At 39.2% G+C, this 24,468-nt stretch overlaps 1 protein-coding gene across 1 annotated transcript; it reads left to right on the top strand.

The window, feature by feature from the left end:
- Window positions 1–2,506: 2,506 nt before the first annotated feature.
- On the top strand, window positions 2,507–18,224 carry sobpb (sine oculis binding protein homolog (Drosophila) b; the record flags this gene model as incomplete). The annotated part of the gene is given in 6 exon segments (NM_001114983.2): window positions 2,507–2,587; window positions 9,233–9,359; window positions 10,038–10,244; window positions 12,361–12,512; window positions 14,617–14,724; window positions 16,895–18,224. Coding segments are annotated over 6 exon segments (2,005 nt in total), but the record flags the coding sequence as incomplete, so codon positions are not given.
- Window positions 18,225–24,468: the final 6,244 nt, after the last annotated feature.

The raw sequence follows: 24,468 nt of genomic DNA, 5'->3' as shown, positions 1-24,468 counted from the left end.
AATGTGTTACTTTTGTGTTATTTTTCATCTGTGGTGGGCTTGTTTGTAATAATATGAGACAAACTTTGAGTTTTGACCAGTTTTATAGTGAAATCTGTAGTCAATAAGGTTCAGGCTGAAGGAAAGTAAATATCTTTGACCTCCAAAAACATTTCAGATTCATGTTTTATTATTAAATTAGGGCACGTTGATAAAACTGAATTATTTTGTGCGAATAAGATGAGTAAATACAGTCTCATGTTTACTCATTCTACACTAAAGCACATGTGCACTTACTCTTACTGTTGATTCTCTCAACACGGGGGACAGGAGAGACGGACAAACCTTTTAAAATATCTGCTACTCTTTAAAACAGTTTGGTGTTTCTTGAAAAGAAGTAATTTTGTTGCATGGAAAAAGTCTGACTTTGTAGAAAAGTACTTTTTTTAAGTAAAAAGTAACCAACATTTTCTTGTAAATTAAAAAGTAATGCGCTACTTTACTAGTTACTTAAAGTAATCTGATTACATAACTCGCAAAACTTGTAATGCATTACCCCAAAACACTACTACTGTGCTCCACTAGTTGATGAGCTCAGAAAGAGAGAGAACATGGAGCTTTGAGAAAAGAGAGAGAGAGAGAATATGGGGCTCTGAGAAAAGAGAGAGAGCGAGGGATAGAGAGAGAGAACACGGAGCTCTGAGGACGCGGAGGCCGCTTGTTTCTGCCAGCGGGGATCAGATGACACCCACAGGGCACGAAATGTGAACCGGGCCCCAGAACCACGGCTCTCGGCTTACACGAGCGCGCTTATTCTTCGAAACACTGAGCAGAGAGGCTGACTGTGTGTGTGTTTGTGTGTGTGTGTGTGTAAGAGAGAGAGAGGGAGACAGTGTGTAGTGAAGGACAGAGAGTTCACTTACTGCTCACATTATACTAACAAATCCCACCACGCCATTAGCATGTCTGTGCACATGGTGACATGACATCATATGCACTGTAATCTAAAGTCGCCACGGACCTGTTGCTCTTTTAAAAACCTTTATTAAAGCACACCTGTACAAACAAAATTAAACCGCATTAAATAGTTGTTTTGATGGTGTTCTTAGGCTACTTGAAACAAAAACATTGTAATAATTTATCAGCCTAATAATGCAGTCGTGTCACTTCAGACACCAAAATAAACGATTAAACAACTGAAGGGGCGTGGCTAAGCATATTCCGCACAAGCTGACGTCATAAGAACAGCCCTTGCAGATCCAGAGCAGAAGCAGATGATCAGATTTTGATTGAAGATTACCAAAACAAGCTTCATTTTCGAGTAGATGAATTTTGCGCAGATTTAATCGTTAAACTTAAGACTAACAAAGTGTGCTAGAAAAACAAACATTTAATATTTTGATTTCACGCTGACTTTAATCAGCGAACAGTAGCATAGGTAAAATAAATAAGTTATTTGGGTAAATATTTAGAATTTTATCTGTGTTGATTATAGTTGATTATGAGGTGTGTGTGTGTGTGCTGATTGCCCGCAGTGAGTGTTGATTGCCCATTGTGTGTGTTCGCTTTTCGCATTTCTGCCGTCTTGTATCAGGGAGTCTGTGCAACACAATCTCAAATTCGTAACTTTTTGATTTGGTGGCTAATTCGTATGATCTAATTTGAACAATTTATTACGATTTGCTCGTCACTCGATGGTTGGGGTTAGGGGTGTGGTTGGGTGCCACGCCTCCTTTTTAAAATCGTACATTTTCGTACGACTAAACTCGTAAGACTTACGAATTTGTATCAATTATCCACTAAACTGACAAAACGTAAAATACTTGCGTTTCCTCATGAGATCAGCCTGGTCCGTGGGAAGAGGCGGGTGTTGTGTTTCTCCTCCAGCTCTCAAAATAACGTAATGCATAAATTGGCATAAAAAGTAACTAAGTAACGGAAGTTACTTTTTTGGGGGGAGTAACTCAATATTGTAATGCAATACTTTTTAGAAGTTTTCGCCAACACTGGTAAACAGTATATGGGAATGAAACGGTGATAATACAATGGTGTAAACTATTGAACTATTAATAATACATTTATTACAGTATTTAGGCTATTCATCTTTGTTAATGTTAGTTAATGTTAAGTTAAATAACGTTAACTCATGGTGCATTAAACGTTAACGACCACAACTGTATTTTATTAAGGTATTAATGTAATAATGCAATTAATTTATGCTTTTACAAGATATTTAATACTTAAAGTTAATACATTACCTAATAGACCGTTATTCTAAAGTGTCACCAAAACATTTCTGAATTAAATTGCGCGGTTTGTGTTGATTGCGCGCGCCTGTGTGTGTGTGTGTGTGTGTGTGTGTGTTCGCTCCTCGCATTCCTGCCGTTATGTATCGGGGGAGTGTGTGTGTGTGTATATGTGGGAGGAGGCGGTGTTGTGTTTCTCCTCTTCTCTCCGGATCTGCGCTCATTGTTCCGCGTCTGGAGTGTCCGACCGACCGCGCGCCGCTCTGTGAGTTCTGCCCGAGATGGACGCGTGCCGCCCGGCGGAGAAGCGCAGCCGCAAACCCGCTCACCCGCTGCGGAGAAACATCAGCGAGGACATGAAGGTAAACCCGCGTTATTGGGGTATATTATTATTATTATTATTCATTATGACTCGCATCACTGCTGCGTTTCTGACCCGACTGTATTGTAAAATGTATCTGTTAATCAGCAGTTTCCGTAGGCTGTTTACGTGTTTTCCGTTTATTTACGGTTGTGAATTTCATTGTAAGATGTTGATATCTGCTCTGTGGAGTTTAGATGTTGAAATGATCAGCTCTACAGTTCAAAAAGTGACTTTTAGTGACATTTTAGTAGTTTGAAATAATAAAATATATAAGAAAAAATATCTAAATAAGTCTGTAAAGTAACAGAGAATGTACTGCTAATTTATTGCAGGGTTTATAGCGTGCTATACAACACAAACCCAGACAATGCAATATGGCAAACTATTACACATGTTCATAAAAGTCACTTTTTCAAAAAAGATGTTGGAAGAAAGGTCAAAGTTGCATAATATAATTAAAAAGCTTTACTAAATAGGAAAAAAGAAAAACATCCATTACAAAATATGGGAAACAGTTCATTTAGGGTTAATTTTACAGTCCACACAACACTGACTCCTTCTGTATTGAAAACAACATGATTTTTGTGCTGAACTTTCTGGTGGGCCGCTGTGGTGCTGTAAACTCTTGTTGGTAAAATGTTAGTTTACTTAGGAAGGCTGGTTAAGTCAGTTGAGAAGCTTATTTGATGCATAACATCCCATGCTGGAGACTAATGAAGTAAATATATAACATTTGCTGAGCTTTTCCAGCCCAGTATGCTTAATGCAAAGGCAGAACTTCTGATGCTTTATAAAATATAAATATTTTCTATTATATTAAATAAATAAACATAATCATGTTTTTTAAAGAATGTTTTCTGAAGTATTTATTATAACATGATCATAAATTAAAATGATCAATACATTTTTATACGTAATATCAAGCTTAAAATAAATATATTTGTATTATTTCAAATGTGAAATCATTTAAAACAAACATAATATTGATGCCAAACATGTATTTTTTGTAATAGCCTATTTTAAGATTATGCAATATTATTAAAATATTTTATTAATAAATTTAGCATAAAATATAACTTCTTATTTGTTATAATATAAAGTAATAAATTTTCTCTTAAAATTGAACAGTGTTTATTGTAAAAAAAAAAAAGTTAATATTTCATGCAACATTTTACATTAAATGTGATGCAATCGCCCAACTGTTTTAGATTACAGCAATAAATGTAATTTTTAAACGTTGCATGGAACATATAGCATTAAAGTCCTTTTGATAACAGCTGCATGATAACATTGTCGTTTAGCAGCTTACATCACGTAACACCCACAGTGCTGGTCTAGATAGTGCACTGTTATTATTATAGACATCTCCTCGTCCAGCTGAGCTCCAGATGTGCACTGTGTAGTGATGGACTCTTATGTGCCCTTCTATGGACAAATGACACGCTGACCTTATTAAATCGCTGGCCTTCAAGCAGCCGTTTCACAAGTCCTGCTTGATATGTGATCCAGACACTCGATACGCTGTGTTTATAAACGGATGGCCTCGTCCATACCGCACTTCTGATTCTCAGGGTTTCTGGAGACAGCAAATCTGAAACCGCTCTTTTTGTGGGATCTCAGAGCACGAATCCGCTGGGGGTGTAGAGTTACGACCAGAGCTGCGTAGTTAGGGATTATAATGTAATCTGAATTGCGTAATCAGATTACAAAAAAATTCTATGAAAAAAAACTTTTTAAATTAGTAATTAGTATGGCAGAAATGTAATGTAAATATAATTTAAAAGTAATAAGATTACTATACCAAAAATGTCTACCATACTTTACTATACCAAACAAATCTGACATCGAATTAGTATAAAAGTAATCTAAATATAATCCAAAAGTATCTTACATTACCAAATATGTCTGCCATACTATACATTTGACATCAAATTAGCCGAAAAGCAATCAGATTACTTTACAAAAATATCTAACATGCTTTACCATATCATAAGTATCTGACATCAAATTAGCAGAGAGTAATTTAAATGTAATCCAAAAGTAGTAATCCGATTACTTTACCAAAAAATGACTGCAAAACTTTAACATAACATACAGATTTGACATCAAATTAGCAGAAAAGTAATCTAAATGTAATCCCAAAGTATTTAGATTACATCCATCTTTACTTTTCTGCTTTAATTTGATGTCAGACATGTATGGTACATACCGTACCGTAGACATTTTTAGTAACAATCTGACTACATTTAGATTACTTTTATACTTATTTAAAGTCAGATATGTATGGTTATCTAAATGTAATCCAAAAGTAGTCAGATTACATTACCGAAAATGTCTTCCATACTTTGCCACACGTATCTGACTTCAAATTAGCAGAATAGTAATCTAAATGTAATCCAAATGTAGTCAGATTATGTTACCAAAAATGATTATTGTATATTACTTTTCAGCTATGTATGGTATGGTAAAGTATGATTGACATGTTTGGTAAAGTAATCAGACTACCTTTGGATTACCTTCAGATTACCATACCTAAACATATCTGATATCAAATTAGTATAAAAGTGATCTAAATGTAATCCAAAAGTAGTTAGATTACATTACCAAAAAATGTATATCATTCTTTACCATACATACCTGACAACAGATCAGCAGAACAGTAAAGTATGATTGATGTAATCGGACTACATTTTGATTACATTTAAATTGCTATTCTGCTAATTTGATGTAAGATGTGTATTCTTTGGTAATCTAAATGTAATCATACTTTACCAAACCATAAGCTACCATACATAACAATCATCAAACTAGCAGAAAAGTAGTCTAAATGTAATCAAAAAGTAGTAGTATTATATTACCAAAAATGTCTATCATACTTTACCATACCATAGGCTACCATATATATTTGACATTAAATGAGTAGAAAAGTAATCTAAATGTAATCCAAAAGTAGTCAGAATGTTAATGTAACCAAATGTAATGTCTAATCATGTTTTACTTTTATGCTAATTTAATGGCAAATATGTATGGTATGGGTAGATATTTTTGGTAACAAAATCACACTAATTTTGGATTACATTTAGATTACTTTTCTACTTATTTAATGTCAGATGTGTATGGTATGGTATGGTAATCTAAATGTAATCCAAAAGTAGTCCAATTCCTTTAGCAAAATGATTATTATATTGTATAACCCTAACCTAACCCTATAATACATTACTTTTCTGCTAATTTGATATATGTAAAGTATGATAGACATGTTTGGTAAAGTAATATGACTACCTTTGGATTACATTTAGATTACCATACCATACATATCTGACATAAAGTATCAAAGTAATCTAATTGTAATCCAAAAGTAGTCAGATTACATTACCTAAAATTCCTATCATACTTTACCATACCATACGTATGTGGCAATAAATTAGTAGAAAATTTAAGTGTGATAAACGTAATTTGATTACTTTTGGATTACATTTAATTACTTTTATACTTATGTGATGTGAGATATGTATGATATGGTATGGTAGGATATGATAAACATTTTTGGTTACATAATCTGACTACTTTTTGGATTACATTTAGATTATTTTTCAGCTTATATGACATCAGATGTATGGTAGACATTTTTGATAACGTAATCTGATTCCTTTTGGGTTACATTTAGATTACTATTCTACTTATTTGATGTCAGATATATGTAGTTTGGTAATCCAGAAGTCAGATTACGATACCAGAAATGTCTACCACATTTTACCATACCACACATATCTGACCCCAAATTAGCAGAAAAGTAATCTAAATGTAATCTAAAAGTAGTCAGATTACAGTACGATAAATGTGTCTAATCTTAAAGATTACATTACTGATTACAAATCTAGTCATGTAATCAGTAACTGATCACAGTTCATGAGTAATCCAGCCAGCTTTGCTTTGGACTCCTCTAACAGATGAAACTATAGCCGGTGTGAGCGAGGCAGGGGTCGCGGCAGGTCTGTTGGCTTTGGCGGCTGATTCGGGACGGGCCCGTCACTCTCGCCCAACAGATGTTTGTCTTAACTGCCAAGAAGAAACAAAACCGGCATTGATTGTGGGCTGGAAATGCAGGCAGGGGAAAGCCGTCTCTCCTGCTAATGAGAACGCAGCTCGAGATCTGATTATCCGGGGATTCTGGGAAGGCGGTGTTCAGTGTCCGTGATTTCTCTAATCTCAGGCTCAAAGCTCTGGAGACCCGTGAGCTCATGAGCTGCTGTTTTGCAGGAAATTCAGAGCGTTTTTTGATGCCAGATCAGGTTTCAGAATAACATTTTAGATGAAATGAAAGCCACACATGATGAGGGATGTGCTCATGTTTCGCAATCATCCCACATGATTTAATATTAGTTCTGCATGATATTGGGGGATAAAATGGCATTGCGATATTTAGTTTTTCAGAGATGCATACAGTAATTGCGACATTGTGTAAAATTTCACCTCTGTTTAGAAATAGTTATTAGTTTTAGATGGATTGGGTTGGTTTTGTAGGGCAGTGCATCGGTGTGACATTTAAAGGGCAACTATTTTACCCCTTTTTTCAAGATTTAAGATCAGTCTTTTGTGTCTTCAGAATGTGTCTGTACATTTTCAGCTTAAAGAGCCCATATTATGGGTTTTTGAAAATTCCCCTCCATGTAGTGTGTAACACAGCTCTAAGTGAAGTGAAGTATCCAGCTAAGGCTTAAATCTGTAAGAATACAGTGTTTAAAACTGTTGATTCATCTATAAAAGAGTCGATTCATAGTGCTTCAAACGAGTCGCCTTTATACCGACTCATTAGGTGTTTCGCCATGACGTACGAACGAAACAAAGTTTTTCACGTGCACGCGCAAACCCGGGAGATTTCAAACCTGAGGCCCCGCCCTCTGACGCAGTAACCCAGACACACACACACACACACCCACAAACACAAACATGCCGGTCGATTGAAGTCACATTGCAGATGGATATATTGAGTCTCTACCCAAAGATGAAACCTCAGCATTATAGCCAAGCAGTTAGAAACTACTGGAAACTTCTGGAAGCTACATGCTACAAAGAATACTTCATCTGCGTTTGTTAAAGGAAGGATCAGTAACTTACTGATGGACATCAGGATGGGTTTCTTCCATTTCTCAAGTGTAAGTACGTGCGGTTAAAGTTGTTGCCTCGTTGACTCTAGCTTGCAAATGTATTCAGTTGTGATTTGTTACTTTTAACCGAGTGTACTGTATCAGGTTAACTGGCTATATTCTCTTATCGCGTGCAAAGTCACGTTAAAAACGCGACGCGTGCTGCTTTGTTTATGGAGCTCCGTGGTAACGTTAGAGGTGTGCATACCCGCGGCTGTCCCCGCGCCAGATTTCTGCGGCGCGGGAATAAATTTCCGAATAAATCGCCGGAGCGGTCGGTAACGGGTTTGATTTGGGACGGGAGCGGGCTGCCTGAGAAAGAGAAAGATGTGTCTGCTTGGTGCTTGTGTGTTAGTGCGCACGCGCGCGTATGAGAGAGAGAGAGAGAGAGAGAGAGAGAGAGAGAGAGAGAGAGAGAGAGAGAGAGAGAGAGAGAGAGAGAGAGAGAGAGCGCGAGCGAGCGAGAGCTTTATGCTTGGTGCTGTGTGTGTGTTTATACAGATTTTCGGTTTTGTTCTCCCCCGCTCTTTAGCGGGATCGGGTGCAGCGGGCAGAATACGGGGCGTGTTCTAAGGCTAAAACCTGGCAGGTGCGGGCGGAAGCGGGAGCGTTCTCGTCCGGAGGTGTGTGTGTGTGTTTGTGTGTGTGTGGCAGCTAAAATCCACGCCTACACTATCTAGCGTGTATGAACTGTGATTACTTTTTAAATTGCTGATTAGCTATTGGCCATTTCACTCTCTGACTGAAGGCAGTCGACCAATCGCGACAGACTGTCATCGGTCCAATCAGCGCAGATTAGCTTCGCGCTAAGGAGGGGTTTGGGAACAAATGAATCACTGAACGATTCATACAGGAGTCGCTGGGATAATTAGGTAAAAATAAATGCAGATTATAAGACCATGAAAGTGTTTTTTGACCTTGCATGCATATTAAACTGTTGTTGGAGACCCTTACAACCAAGATATGACCCTATTTCATGTATAATATGGGCTCTTTAAAACACCCATCAGATTATTAATACCATTCAGAAGTTTCAGCTCTGAACACCGTGTGTATGGTTTATTTATAAACTAATTTCGAGAGGATCACATGCTTATGATTAAACATGACTGGCACCGCCTCAGCTCTGTATTTTGCACCAATCTGATGAATACTGACACGTTATAAATAACCTGCATTGATTAACACAGTCCATACAAATTAAATAAAGAATATTTAATAGTTCTCAAGGAGTCTAGCTGTACAATATTTAGGCACAAATGAAATAATCAGATGTAAAACAGCCCTCTATAGCCTTCATTCTGTATATATACATAAATACAATATTTAATATATCTTTAATATTAATAATATTCTAATATTGATCTTTCTTAAAGAGAGAAACATACTTTCTTGTGCCTTTAATCTGCAGTAAACAGGACACACATGCAAATGATCAACTTTAAGGAGCTTCATGGTCAAATAGAATCTTGGTTCAACATGGTTTGTTTGTGCAGAACTTTGCTGAAAACACCATGAATGAGCTGTTGGGTTGGTACGGCTATGATAAAGTGGACCTGCAGGACTCAGAGGCTGCAGACGCACGAAACCGAGTCAAACGCAACCATATATCGGTTCTTAAAGGTGAGAAAACACACACAATATTAGGACTGCACAATATATGGCTTCAGCATCAACATCAAGATGAAGACACCAACACATAAAAACACACACACACAACTGTACACATAGACCGAGAAACAAACAAATAGACACACAATCACACACACAGTGTCACATACATAAACACACAGACACAAACACACAGTGTCACAAGTTCGCACAGACAGAAACACACACACGGTCACACACAAACATACATAGAGACACACAGAGACACAGACACGTATACAATCACACACATGCAAACATACACATAGACAGACATGTATGCAAACATATAGACACATATACAATCACACACACACACATGCAAACACAAATAGACATACGCACGCAAACAAACACAATCACACACACGCATGCAAACATACTCTCAGACAGACACATATACCATCACGCAAACACATAGACGTACACAAACACACACACAAACACACACACACAAACATACACAATCACACAGACACACACACATGGAAACATACAACGACGTACACAATCACACACACAGACATTCAGTGTCACAAACATAATCACACATACACAACCACACACAAACACATGCAAACATAGACACATACACAATCACACACACGCTGTTAGCATCACCCTCTTCCATGTGCTCCATTTCTCCTTCAGAGAACGCCTTGCCAAAGCCACTCAATGTGGAGAAGAAGATCCCTCCATTATCATCCTCGTCTTCATCATCATCATCCTCCTGTTCATCAGAGCCGGTCAGGAATGGAGATCAGGATCCTCCAACTGTTCCTGTGTCTCCCTCTGCATCTTCAGCCTCGCCACGACACAACATGAACGTCATCGTGCCGCTCATCAAACCCTCCGCAAGTGTGTGTGTGAGACATAAGAGCAGTGGTGTGTGTGTTTCCTGCTGAGTGTGTGTTAAAATAAACTGAATTAAGGAGTGTGTGTGAATTAAAATAAGGTATATCTGTTAGTTTTTAGATCATTTACTTATAGGCACTATAATATACATGCTTTAAAGCGGTCTTTTACTGACAAATCAAAATTCTCTTCATCTTCTGAGATATCAGAGCTCATAGCGGTATACAATCCTGCTGTGAGTTTCAGAGCTCTACACTTTGTGGTTGCTCTTAAATCATCTCATGTTGAAGACAGTCCGACTAAACCACAGCTTCTGGAATCGTCTAGTCTATGATGTCATAAGGTGAATAAGCCCCGCCTCCATATGATGAAGAGCCATGACCACTTCTAAGGCACGACCTGTTTAGCTCTGTTAATATGCAAAACAGTCAGCCAATTACAGCAGTGGGCGTTTACTTCTGAGTTTATAATTGGCCACGCCCACTCAAACAGCTTCTGATTAGTCCAAACAGCTCAGAAAACAGTTATAAGTAATAGTAGATTGTTTTATGATGACCTTTAACATTATAAGTGTCCTTCAGAGAACGGTACACAATACAATAATGTGGTAGTTAATTACCTCTTAAATACTGTAAATAAATTAGAACAGCTCTGCAAAAATCAATTCAGAAAAGTCGTTTATTTGTGTATTTTTTATATTTTAGTGAGTAATTCGATTTTTTTTTTCTACACTATTAAATTAATTCTTTAAAATAGGAATTAGAGTAATTTTAAGACATCTTTATTGATATAATAGTTTAATTAATTCTGGAAGAAAACCAGGAAATGAAAGTCACCGTGATCGACATCCACCACCACAATTTCAGTTTTCTTGGAACAAGACGTCATTGAACGATGATTGCGCAAAAAAAGCGTCACATTTCTGAACGGCCTTTAACTATTATAGCCCAGTCAGGGGATGATGAAAGCATGTAGCTACAAACATAAGTCATATGAACAATCACTGTTCAGTTCACTTCACTATTATGTGCCAAGTAAAAAAAGAAATAATTAAATAAATAACTCAGTCTAATCTTCAAGAAGAATCTTCAAGTGGCGTCTCACTATAGTTCATAAACTTGATATTTAATTAGCCTTGTCTCTATCTGACGACTCTTCTGTCTTGTGAATCTATCAGGTAGCGTGTCACAGCATCAGTACACTGCTTCAATCACTTGAACTTAGTAATTTTAGGGAAAACCTCTGACACTGTTGGTTGTGCACCTTTTTTACCGACCAACCTCCCGCGGAAAGTGATTGACAGGTGTTAATTTGTGTGAAACTTATCTTTATTTATTTATGATTTGTTTATGGGTAAAACAAAGACCACGGGGTCAGGTAGTTAAAACTGTAGGCTACAAATAATTCATTCATTATGAATTAATTAATTATTAATAAATAATTATTCACCACCGTGATGTTTCACATTAGACATCGTACGATGCCAAATTGGTCGACATCGCCCAACCCTATTGGCCACTAAGCCATTGTTTTTCCGCTGCTCACCACGCACAAGTTAATGCCAGATCCATTAAAATAAATACCAGAAAGCAAAAGATGAATGTCTGACATTTTCCAGAACAGGATCTGGCAAGATCCGACTCAAATTCAGCAGTGGTTATAGGTCTGTTGAATGCTTGATTCTGATTGGCTGAGCATTCTAACGTGTTTGGCTGTCAGATAAAGGCACAGCAAAAGTAGTTCCGGCAGGTTTTGAGTGCATTACAGCCCATATCACTCAGTTGAATGATTAGAGAAGTTTCACAGCTACAACAGTCAGAAATCACATCAGAACACAACAGGAGGAAGAGGAGGAGATGTGGAAGAAACTAGTGCTACACACAGGCAACCTGACAAATAAACTCAAATACAACATCTCAACAGGGGACTCAGCTATAGAGACCCGATGAGAAACACAGTCATCAACTCCAGGCCATTGAATTATTAGAAAGCAATGCACACTACCTTGAATGCGTGATGTTTTCTAATAACTTAATAGCCTAAGCTATTTAGTTTAGTAAGTATAGTTTTTAGTATAGTTTTGTAAGTAATGCTGATTTTTGTGTGTGTGTGTAAACAGTGGAGGACGTCCAGAACGTGCAGATCGTGTGTGTGTGGTGTCAGAAGGAGGGAATGAAGCGTTACTCTCTGCTCATGGGCTCTGAACTCAAGAGTTTTTGCAGCGAGAAGTGTTTCGCAGCCTGTCGACGCGCATACTTCAAACGCAACAAGGTGAACAAACACTTTACATACATAACAAGGTGAACAAACACTTTACATACATAACAAGGTGAACAAACACTTTACATACATAACAAGGTGAACAAACACTTTACATACATAACAAGGTGAACAAACACTTTACATACATAACAAGGTGAACAAAAACTGCACTAGTCACAGAGCAACACACACGTTTCCAACGCAACAAGGTGAACATTGCACCAATCACAGAGCAACACATTTGACCCAAGTTTGAACATCCATTTGACCCAAGTGAAGTGAGCCTTGTCAAGTGCAATAACACCGACCCATTAGCAGAAGCTTGTTTACATCTGCTGTCTGCCGTTCCTATATCAAGATTTAGCTAGCAAGCTGTTTTAGTTAGTTGTTTTAGTTTTTTATCTAGTTGTTTCAGTGTTTATTTAGTTAGTTTAGTTAGTAGTTTTAGTTTGTTTGTTTGCTTAATTTGAGTCGGTTAGGCATAAACACATGCACACAAGCAGGTTAGTTAGTTAGTGGGTGGTCAGTAGTTAGTTTGTTTGTTGTTTGTTTAATTAGTTTAGTTAATGTGTTTTAGTTTGTTGTTTGTTTAATTAGTTTAGTTGGTGTGTTTTAGTTTGTAAGTTATTTGTTTAGTTATTTGTCGTTTTTTTAGTTAGTAGTTTTAGTTAGTTGTTTGTTTAATTTTAGTTAGTTGTTTTAGTTAGTTAGATAGTTGTTTATTTTGTTAGATTAGTTGGTTGTTTTACTTAGTTGTTTGTTTAGTTAGTTTATTTATTTAGTTAGCTGTTTTTGTTAGTTGGTTTGTTTGTTTAATTAGATGAGTTGATTAGATGATGTTTGTTTAGATAGTTGTTAAATAATTCAATGACAGACACACACTAGTTACTTAGTAGTTTAGTTAGTTGTTTGTTTAGTTAGTTGTTAGGTAGTTTTTTGTTTAATTAGTTTAGTTAGTTGTTTATGTAATTAGTTGTTTAGGTAGTTATTTTAGTTAGTTGTTAATTTATTTTAGTTAGTTATTTTTGTAAGTTAGTTTAGTTAGCTGTTTATTTAGTTAGTTGTTTGTTTAGTTAGTTGTTTTTGTTGGTTAGATAGGAGTTTAATTAGTTTAGTTGGTTGTTTTAGTTAGATGTTTTTGTTTGTTTGTTTGTTGTTTTCTTTAGTTTGTTTGTTGTTAAATAATTCACTGACACAGACACACACAGACATAAACACACGCAAGCAGACTAGTTAGTTGTTTGTTTATTTAGTGTAGTTTGTTGTTTTAGTTAATTCCGTTTTAGTTGTTTGTTTAATTAGTTTAGTTAGTTGTTTATTTAGTTAGTTGTTTCAGTCAGTTTAATTGGTTCAGTTGTTAAATAACCCACTGGCACAGACACACACCCAGACATAAATTTACGCACACACACACACAGACACAAACACATACAGACACAAAAAAACACAGACAAACAGACACATGTACAGGCAAACATTTACACTAACAGAGAGAGATATGTGTGTGTGTGTGTGTGTGTGTGTGTGTGTATGCTCCTCATGAGCCTCACATTCACACAGCAGCAAAAAGAGCAGCATTGAAACACTGAGCAAAGTTTATCCAGCCAGAGAAACAGAGAAACCAGCTTCAGACCAGTTTCAGCCTGTCAGAGAGCAAGACTGGGAGAGAGAGAGAGAGAGAGAGAGGTTTCAGCTTACACACACACACACACACACACACACACACACACACACACACACACACTTACACATACACGCACAAACACACACACACACACACACATCTTGATACATAAGATGCTCTAAATATGTCTGTGTGCTTCAGTAGATATCCAATATCAAAGCCAGCGCTGTTTATTGTAGAAGAGAAAAAAGAAAAGAAAGCGAGACGTTGATGAAACAATAGATCTAGTGTTGGGAATAAAAACTAGTTTATTGTGTCACATGTCTGGAGCATTTAAATCAGATGTTCTGGTGATTTTCATAGTGTCCAGATGGAATTGAAGGTCATTAACGTGAGCTTTATCTACTAATTAAACACAATCAGACACGATACTAATCACTCCTGTAGACACTGAAGAAGAATATTTTTATTTTTGTTGTTTTCGTCAAGGCTCGAGATGAAGATCGCCATGGTGACAAGTCTCCGTCTCCTGGCCAAACTCTGGACACGCCCACAAGACTGATGCTGAAGATGAACAACAACAACAGCAGCACACGTGTAAGTAAACACACATTAGATGCACAGAAAGAATGTACCTGGGCCAAGACTGAATATTGTGGATGCACTACAAATGAAAGCAAAAATGTTTTGTAATAATTATCATTTTACTAAATGATGTCGAGTAAATTTGTAAGACTTTTAAAATTTAACCTAGATTACACTGATTAAAAAACTAAAGGCGATTAAATAACCACATTTTATTGACGGTGAATGAGAGACGTCATTTAGTAGCATAGCCATGGCAGCGCTGTAGCGATATTACTAACAGTGTGGTGCAGCACAACCTTTGCCTGGTCTAAAAATGATGTTTTGAGCAAAAATATTTTCAGCCAATGATTTTCTGTGCCCAAGAATTCGATGCGTCCCTAATGGACATGCATTTGCTAAGTAAACTCCATCTAACAAATCATGAGCTGCTCTATGTAAACTGTGTGCCATGATGCATGTGCTATGAACAGGGATTGACATTAACTTTTCTGATCACCAGCCACTGTGGCTAGTAGATTTCCAACATTACTAGCCACTCGCCATTTTCACTAGCCACACTTTTGTTGTTGGGAAATATATTTTATATGCCTGAATTTGACTTTGACATGCTAAAACTACATTCATTTCACTTTTTCTGTGTGTTGTGTTTGAGCTTATTTAATGTGCATGAGCAAAAGGGTTGTGTCACAATGCAAGTAGTTTTTATTTCACATGACTTTTTCTGGGCTCAAAATTAAGGATTTACTAAATTGATCTCTGACCACACCAAAAAGAAGTATTTATTTCTTAGCCACACATTTAAAATGTGTCTTAACAAGCAAATATAGCTGCATACATGCACTTTTTAATTCAACAACTGATCTTAAGAAAACAAATTACATTTAAAAAATAATTATTGTCATGTGTCTAAAATATGCACCGTAATCTGAGCTGGATGAAGCTCCCAGATCAGCAGTTAACTACACATAAATGGGGAGTTAATTTAATATTAAAGCAATGTTATTGTAAAAAAAAAAAAAAAAAAGATAGTTAAACCATATTAACTAAAATAACTAACCAAAAAATAAAAGGAGCATACCGTGAGTGATAATGAGAGGATGATCACGTGCACACGGTTAATGTTAGACCTGCTAATCTGTTCAAAGAATAATTAAAATGAAAGCAGTTACCTCTACTGCTTACAAAAGGATATTTTTGAGCTCTTGAAAGCAGCAGGACTGTATGTGCACAATCATTGCTTTTTGTCTGGTTTATTTTAAAGAGAACCGATCACATCAGTTGCGTTTCCTCTAGTCACGGTTGCTTTGCGCAAGTAAACGGGAGCGCGCATGCTTTTTAACAGTTGCGCGAATCACATCACCTGTGCACTGGAGTGGTCGTCCTGTCATTCGGTATTCACCTGCTTTCTTTTACTTTACTTTCTTTAATTTATGAATATTGGGCCATGCTAATTGTCGAATAGTACTTTTAAGAAACCTACAAGTAAAACAGATTTTTAATCAGCCAAAGTGGCTAGTGGGAGTGTCTGTCTAACCCGCCACAACTTACATTTACCCACATTTGGTGGGTTGGCAGGTGTTACACCCCATTCACACGGGCATCAGCTTCAACGCTTTCCATTGACTTTGAATAGGTGACGTCAGACGTTGCCGAACTGCATTGTGGATCCGACAGCGCCGCTTCAGAGACGTTGCTCGCTGCAGAAGTTGAGACTAGCTCAACTTTTTAAGTGCCGATGGAAGCGTCAGCCAATCAGATCGTTGTATGCAAATACACCAGCTCAGACAGTGGCCTATTGCTGACTGATTTCATTGGCTAATGCTGCTATGACTATCGCGTCAGCCCCAACTTCAGACACGCCCTCTGTCAAGCATTGACGCTGAAGCCCCTTGTGAATGGGGCGTTAATGTAAAGCCCTGGCTATGAATCACTATTAAACACACTTAAAAACAGCCACAAGACTGACTAAAGTGCTGTGCATAAATACAAACCACATACAGAGAAATAATAAAAACATAAAAACAAAAACAAAGAGCAATAACAGATGATCACTTGGAAGGTAACAGTCAACACCTATAATGAGTGCGATATTCACACGCTAGATTGAAAAGAGGGTTTTTATTTATTAATATATTAAAGTATATTTTGCAGAACACGTGTGTGTCTTGTGTGTCTGCAGGTGTGTGACTGGTGTAAACACATACGCCACACTAAAGAATACCTGGACTTCGGCTCGGGTGAGGAGCGACTGCAGTTCTGCAGCACCAAATGCCTGAACCAGTACAAGATGGACGTGTTTTACCGGGAGGCTCGGGCTGCGCTCACCAGCTCCAAAGAGGAAGAGAACCACCCGAAACCCGCAGCCACCAGCGAAAACCAGACACTGCTCACTCCGGACGCCTGGGAGTCTCCAGCGAAAAGCCTCTCGCCCCAAACCCCAACAGCATCTGCATTGCAGAGAACGCCTGTTTGCATGCGGGTTCAGACGGCCACTTCGCCCAAATCACCCACTGGTCCGTCTCAGGGTACACCAGAGCAGCCACGCCCACCTCACATGCCCCTCCCCTTTATACGTCCACCCCTGCATGCTCAGAGCCTGCGAAGCCCCACCCCTAATCTCCCTCATAACCCACCTCACCCTCTTAGCCCCACCCAAAGGGTGCCATTTGCCCCGCCCCCTCACTACCCCGTCCCATACCTGCCCCTCCACCCAACATTTCCACCACAAATGCCTCCCCCGTGGCCCCAGCCCATGATGATGATGCCTTACCCTGTGTTTGTACCCATCCCTATCCCAATCCCTATCCCCATCCCGATTTCCCCTCAGAACAGCCACCGAGGGGTCATCCGAAGCCTTCAGGAGCCGGAAAAAGACCCCGCTGTGAGTCAGAGGGTAAAGACGGAGCGGTGTGTTTCTCCAGTGTCTGCATCCGAGCGGCAGGTCATTCAGTGTCTGCGCAGAGACTCTGTGAAAGAGGAGAGAAATGACACACACATTCAGACTCTACGCAAAGCACTTTACACCTCTGTCCTCACATCCACAGCCTCCGCCTCATTGGACGGCAGAATCGTTAGTCCCGCCTCTTTGTACTCATTGGCTCGCTCCACTGCCATTCAGGCTGCCTCGTTTTCATTGGACAGCAGCTCCGGCCAGATCCCTTCGCCTCTGTCTGACTGTGAGGATGTGAAGGAGAATAGCTATTTATGTGGGCGGGGCAATGACTCAGCCAATCAGTGGACGGCAGAGCAAATGGATTGTCAGAGTGACCAATCAAAAGAGGGCAAAGGGGAGGAGGAAACGCCTCAGGATGTGGAGCACACCTACGCACGGTCGGTGCCGCCAAAACTACGGGAGAAAAACACACACGTGAACACTCAAACACATTTACACACGCAAATCTGGGAGAAAAACACACAGGTGGATGAGCTGGGACCCGAGCAGAGCGTGCGGGACGATGCAGAGCCGGCTGTGAAGAGGCGATGCTTGAGGATCAGAGACCAGAACAAATAAGCGTGGGTGAGTCTCTTACAAACTGTTCAATAAGTGTGTAACATTACATATAAGCAGGATAATGTACATCCAGCCGGTTGTTATTGCAGAATAAACCCTTCAGTCTAACGGTCGTCACACACCAAGCTGACAGTCACCCATTGGGATTCCTTGTGTTGCGTTTTGTTGGGTTAATGTCGGAGCTCATTGGTCTGATTCAGCATGTAGAATCGTCAGCTGAAGAGAGCACTCTGATTGGTTATTCAGGAGCGAATAAGAGCATGAGTGCGATGTTGTGAAGTGATGTAGCAAGTAAACAAATTATTTTACACTGTTTTACACTGTCAGTCAGGAGTGTGTGTGTGTGTGTGTGTGTGTGTGTGTGTGTGTGCATGTGTGTGGGAGAGAGAGTGTGTGTGTGTTAGTGGGTTTTCCCTCAGAATGGCGCCGGACAGAAACTCAATCCGTGTCGCAGCTCTAGAGTTGCATTAGCAGTGAAAAAAGCAGAATGAAGCGGCTGTAGAAACCAGAGACCTTATATATAAGTGTGTGTGTCTGTATCTGTATAATAATGTGTGTGTGTATATATGTGTGTGTGGAATGTATGAGTGTGTGTATATGGTTTGTTAGTGTGTGCATGTTTAAATGTACGTATATGCGAGTGTGTGTTTTTGAGTGTCTTGTATATATAAATGAGTGAGTGTGTGTTATGTATGAGTGTGTGTATGAATTTGAGTGTTGTGTAAGTTGTTTAAGTGTGTGAGTGTGTGTGTTATGTATTATTGTCTGTATGTGTTAAGTTTGCATGTGTGTGAATGTGATTGCTTGTGTGTGTTTTTGTATGAGTGTGTATATTTTGTGTGTGTGAGAGTGAGAGTCTTGCATAAATGAGTGTGTCATGCATATGAGTGTGTATGTTGTGTGAGTGTGTGTATGAATATGAGTTATATATATATGTGTGTGTGTGTGTGTGTGTGTGTGTGTGTGTGTGTGTGTGAGAGAGAGTGAGTGTGAATGCATATTATGTGTGTGTGTGTGTGTGTGTTATGTATAAGTGTGTGTATATTTTGTGTGTGTGTGTGTGTGTGTGTGTGTGTGTGTGTGTGTTTGCGCTTATATGTATGAATGTGTGTAAATGAGTGCGTGTTTGTCAGTGTGTCTTGTATAAATGAGTAAGTGTGTTATACATAAGTGTGTATGTTGTGTGTGTGTGTGTGTGTATAAATTTGAGTGTTGTATATGTGTAAGTTATGTTCAGGTGTGTGTGAATGTGTATATGTCTAAGTGTTTGTTTGTGTGTATGTGAGTGTGTGCATTATGTATTATTGTCTGTATGTGTGTGTGTACGTGCGCATATGTTTTTGTTTGTGTGTATGTGAGTGTGTGCATTATGTATTATTGTCTGTATGTGTTAAGTGTGTGTTGTATAAGTGAGTGTGTGTGTGTGTGCAGCTCCAGATGTTGTTTCTGGATGTTCCTCTGCATCTCATGTTTCAGCAGAAATGAGCAGGTTTATAGGCTCTGCAGATTTGAGACGTAAAAACACACACACACACACACACACACACACACACTCTGTTCAACTAAACGTTGCTGATGTTCTCATTACATGTGTAACTTCACTTCTGAGAGCTCCAAATGTAAAGTTTTATCATACAAACAACTTTAGATTCACTGTAGCATGTCAGTGTGGTGAGAGATCATGTTCATATTCGGCTGCTCATTAAGTGTGTGTATGAGTGTGTGCATGTATGAGTGTGTGTTATGTTCCATTAACGTTACTTGAAGAAACTTCTAGAGCTCTCCCTGTTGACTGGGAAGCGTTTCAATAGAAACATCTGAGAGAATCTGATCCTGCAGTGAAAGTGAGCTGAGTTCTGCATCCGCTGTCGGTCGGTGATCTTTCTGTTTTCAGTGGCACTTTTCCAAAGCTAATAGAGGAAACAATGGCGGGCCTTCATGGCTGATCCAGGCTCTCGTTTGTTCATATGTCTTCAGCTTTCCTGTGCGTGGTGATGGTGTGTTTTTGCTTTGTTGGTGTTTCTCCTGCTCATGGCTGCTGCGTGTGGATCTCCTGGTGTTTTGGGCTGCTTTTATGGCTGTAAGTGGATCTGTTCACTCAGGGTTGAAACTGGAGTCACGTCCGGCTTTCAGCACTTCTCCTGCTTTAGTGAAGCTGCTGCTGTGTTTCTGCTCATTGTGTTCTCTTATTTATAAACCGATGTATCAGACAGCATGAATCAGGCACATCTGCAACCTTTCTACACTAGGTGGCGCTGTAGGGGATTTGCTAATAGCTCAGGAGTTAAGAATTCATTTATTTCTGTCAAAGCTGAAACTCCTGTGCTCAATGAAATGTTTTCAAAACATTTATAAACTATTTTTCGAGATAAAATATGTAATATATATTTTATTATACATATTATTTATATATAGACTCACGGCCACTTTATTAGGTACACCTTACTAGTATTGGGTCGGACCCCTTTTGCCGTCAGAACTACCTTAATCCTTGGTGGCAGAGATTCAACAAAGGTACTGGAAACATTCCTCAGAGATTTTGCTCCATATTGACATGATAGCATCACACAGTTGCTGCAGATTTGTCGGCTGCACATCCATGATGCCAATCTCCCGTTTCACCACATTCCAAAGGTGCTCTATTGGATTGAGCTCTGGTGACTGTGGAGGCCGTTTGAGTACAGTGAACTCATCGTCATGTTCACCAGTCTGAGATGATTGAGCTTTATGACATGCTGCGTTATCCTGCTGGAAGTAGCCATCAGAAGATGGAGACACTGTGCTCATAAAGGGATGGACATGGTCAGCAGCAATACTCAGGTAGGCTGTGGCGTTGATGCTCAATTGGTACTAATGGACCCAAAGAAAATCTCCCCCACACCATTACACCACCACCAGCAGCCTCAATCGCTGACACAAGGCAGGATGGATTCATGCTTTCATGTTGTTGAGGCCAAATTCTGACCCGATCATCCGAATGTGTGAGCAGAAGTGGAGACTCATCAGAGCAGCAGCGTTTCTCCAATCTTCTATTGTGCAGTTTTGGTGAGTCTGTGTGAATTGTAGCCTCAGTTTCCTGTTCTTAGCTGACAGGAGCGGCACCCGGTGTGCTCTTCTGCTGCTGTAGCCCATCCGCCTCAAGGTTGGACGTGTTGTGTGTTCAGAGATGCTCTTCTGCAGAGCTCGGTTGTAGCGAGTGCTAATTTGAGTTACTGTTGCCTTTCTATCAGCTGGAACCAGTCTGGCCATTCTCCTCTGACCTCTGGCATCATCAAGGCATTTGCGCCCACAGAACTGCCGCTCACTGGATATTTCCTCTTTGTCAGATCATTCTCTGTAAACCCTAGAGATGGTTGTATGTGTTAAGTCTCTTAAATCCCCTTTCTTCCCCATTCTGATGCTCTATTTGACCTGCAGCAGATCGTCTTGACCATGTCTACATTCCTGAATGCATTGTGTTGCTGCCATGTAATTGGCTGATTAGAAATTTGCATTAATGAGCAGTTGGACAGGTGTACCTAATAAAGTGGCCGGTGAGTGTATATGTATTGTTAAAATATTATACAGCTTAATCAATTACAATTTGTTTTATAATATAATATCATTCATGTAATATAATAATATAATGTGAGCTTTACTATTACTAATATTAAATGTGTGTTTGTGTGTGTCTTAGGTGAAGCGGGGACACGTTTATCCTCTGGGTGTGTGTTCAGCCGTCCAGTCGAGCAGATCCTCTCCGTGTGTTCAGATCCAGCGCAGCCCCTGTGTGTCTGCTGGAGAGTGTGTGTGTGCTGCTTCTGCTCACATCACTCAAAGACGCGCATTGTTCCTCACTGCAGATGAGTGTGTGTATGTGAAAGAGAGAGAGAGTTTGTGTACGAGAGTGTGTGCGTGTTTCTGTGTGTGTGTGTGTGATGGAGAGAGAGGGAGTGTGTGCATGTTCAGCTGTGGTGTAGGGTTGCCTGACACACACCGGCTCTGCAGGGCATTTTTAGACTCGGCCTAAACAGTGCAAGAGCACAAACACAGTAATTCAGAGAACGTTCTCTCAACGTTATGAGCTAACATTACTGCCCAGCACCATCAGCAGAGCGTCCCACTGTAAAACATGACTTCTACATCACTCTAAATATAATAGAAATGGTTTAAAATGGAAACCGATGCAGATCACGTCAGGCCAAGAGCAGACAGAAACACACAATCTTCACACACACACCTCACCGAGAGCTATCTTTGAGGTGTGTTTTCCCATAAACATCTAAGAGGAATGCATCCTATTTATTTTCCAAAATCATGACGGCATCTGTGCATATGTCTAATGGTTTTGTCACACTTTTATATTTAATTTAAATAAATATTTTGAAACTTTTTGTTACTGATTGCATAACAAGAACAATAGCGTGCAGAAATAGAGGAATGCAGTACTTTATATTCATTTGTAATCTAAATATCCAGTAGACAAAACTAGTCTCTGGTGACGTAGGCAGGATTTCTGCTAAGCCCCGCCTCCTACAGTCTGCTTGCTTTCGCTTTTAAGTGCCACGCCCACATCTCAACAGCCAATCAATGGTTATTTTTCTTGCATTTCGTTACCATCGGTGTGTCCAGTCTATTGACTGGTAGTGAATACAATAACGGCTTTAATTTTGTTTATTTTTAAACCCGATTATTGAACAGTGTCAAAAACTACTGTTGGATGGTATTAGCCTACAATGTAGGGTCTCAAACTCAATTCCCGGAGGGCCACAGCTCTGCATGGTTTTGCTGCAATCCTAATCAAACACAGCTGATCCAAATAATCAAGGTGTTCAAAAGAGTGTAAAGCCTGTTTCACACTGCAAGCGTGAGCAGAGCGTGTGTTTTTCGGCAACCATGTTAACAGAGTAGAGCTTTTTTTAGAGCACGCAGCAGCAGCACGAGGCGTGAGCGTCGATGAAGCAGCAGTGCTGCAATAGTTTCGGCGCTGGGTCTATTTTATTTTATCTACTTAAAGTGACAGTGCATTGATAATGACCAAAACACATTGAATGACAGGAAAAAGTGGCTATTTCACATTTGTATTAATGGGCATTGATTAGGGTTGGAGCAAAACTGTGCAGAGCTGCGGCCCTCCAGGAATTGAGTTTGAGACCCATGTCCTACATGATAATGTAAGTATGCTGTTTTATAAACGCAGCACAGATGTTTTAATGCTTTTACAAGCTATTACGATATCATTATCATCCTTTCAGAGACCATTAATGTCATGTAGATTTGAATTTGTGCCATTAACGTCACTAGACATTTGAGCTGATGCAGAGAAACGTGTTTCTGAGGGGATTATTAGGGTTGCAGACAGATAATATGACCTGCAGAAAGGTCTCAAACTGAATTCCTGGAGGGCCGCAGCTCTGCACAGTTTTACTCCAACCCTAATCAAACACAGCTGATTCAAATAATCAAGGTGTTCAACACTACTAAAGACCATTAAGCAGGTGTGAGTTGGAGGTGGTTGGAGCTAAATCGTGCAGAGCTGTGGCCCTTCTGGAATTGAGGGATGAGACCATTGCCCTAGATGTTTCCTCAAGCCGTTTAATACAGTACACCTCTGATACAGTCAAGTCCTGTTGCCATAAACAATATGAAAGCACAGAATGATGAAATGAGGTGTGCGTGTGTGTGTGTGTGTGTGTGTGCGTGTGCGTGTGCGTGTGTGTGCGTGTGTGTGTGTGTGTCAGTATTAAATGACCAAAGCCATCATGTGTGTTTCAGCGGACACTTCCATTACCGTCCAGCAGAGGGAGACCGTACTATTGTACTGACACTGTTGTCACTATTGACACTGATTTATTATGATGTGTTTAATGATGTCAGTCTCTTTAAATGCATAATATTGCACCCCAGTGCCAACTGCTGCAATGCACAGAAGGCCAAACAATATTGGAGAAAAAACAGTTGTATTAACAGCCTTGCGCTTTCACGTGTCTTTCCGTTTTTCATGGTTGATTATGATTCATATTGGTGTTTTTTTGCATCCATCATGATTTTTATGCTTAATGATGCCCATCATGAACTTGTAAACTGGCTGTACATTAATTTAAATGTGACAAATGATAAATACTTTTAATATCACGTTATGACAATGACCTGTCAGTGACTGTTTTATGTAATTTTATGAACAGAGAATTATGTCAATCACTTCATTTATTGATAATAAAACCCTAAATTCCACAAGTTTTATTTCTGGGTGTTTTCATAGC

The sequence above is a fragment of the Danio rerio genome, chromosome 4 (assembly GCF_049306965.1).
Source record: "Danio rerio strain Tuebingen ecotype United States chromosome 4, GRCz12tu, whole genome shotgun sequence".
Taxonomy (NCBI): domain Eukaryota; kingdom Metazoa; phylum Chordata; class Actinopteri; order Cypriniformes; family Danionidae; genus Danio; species Danio rerio.
This window is presented reverse-complemented; position numbering and strand designations above follow the sequence as displayed.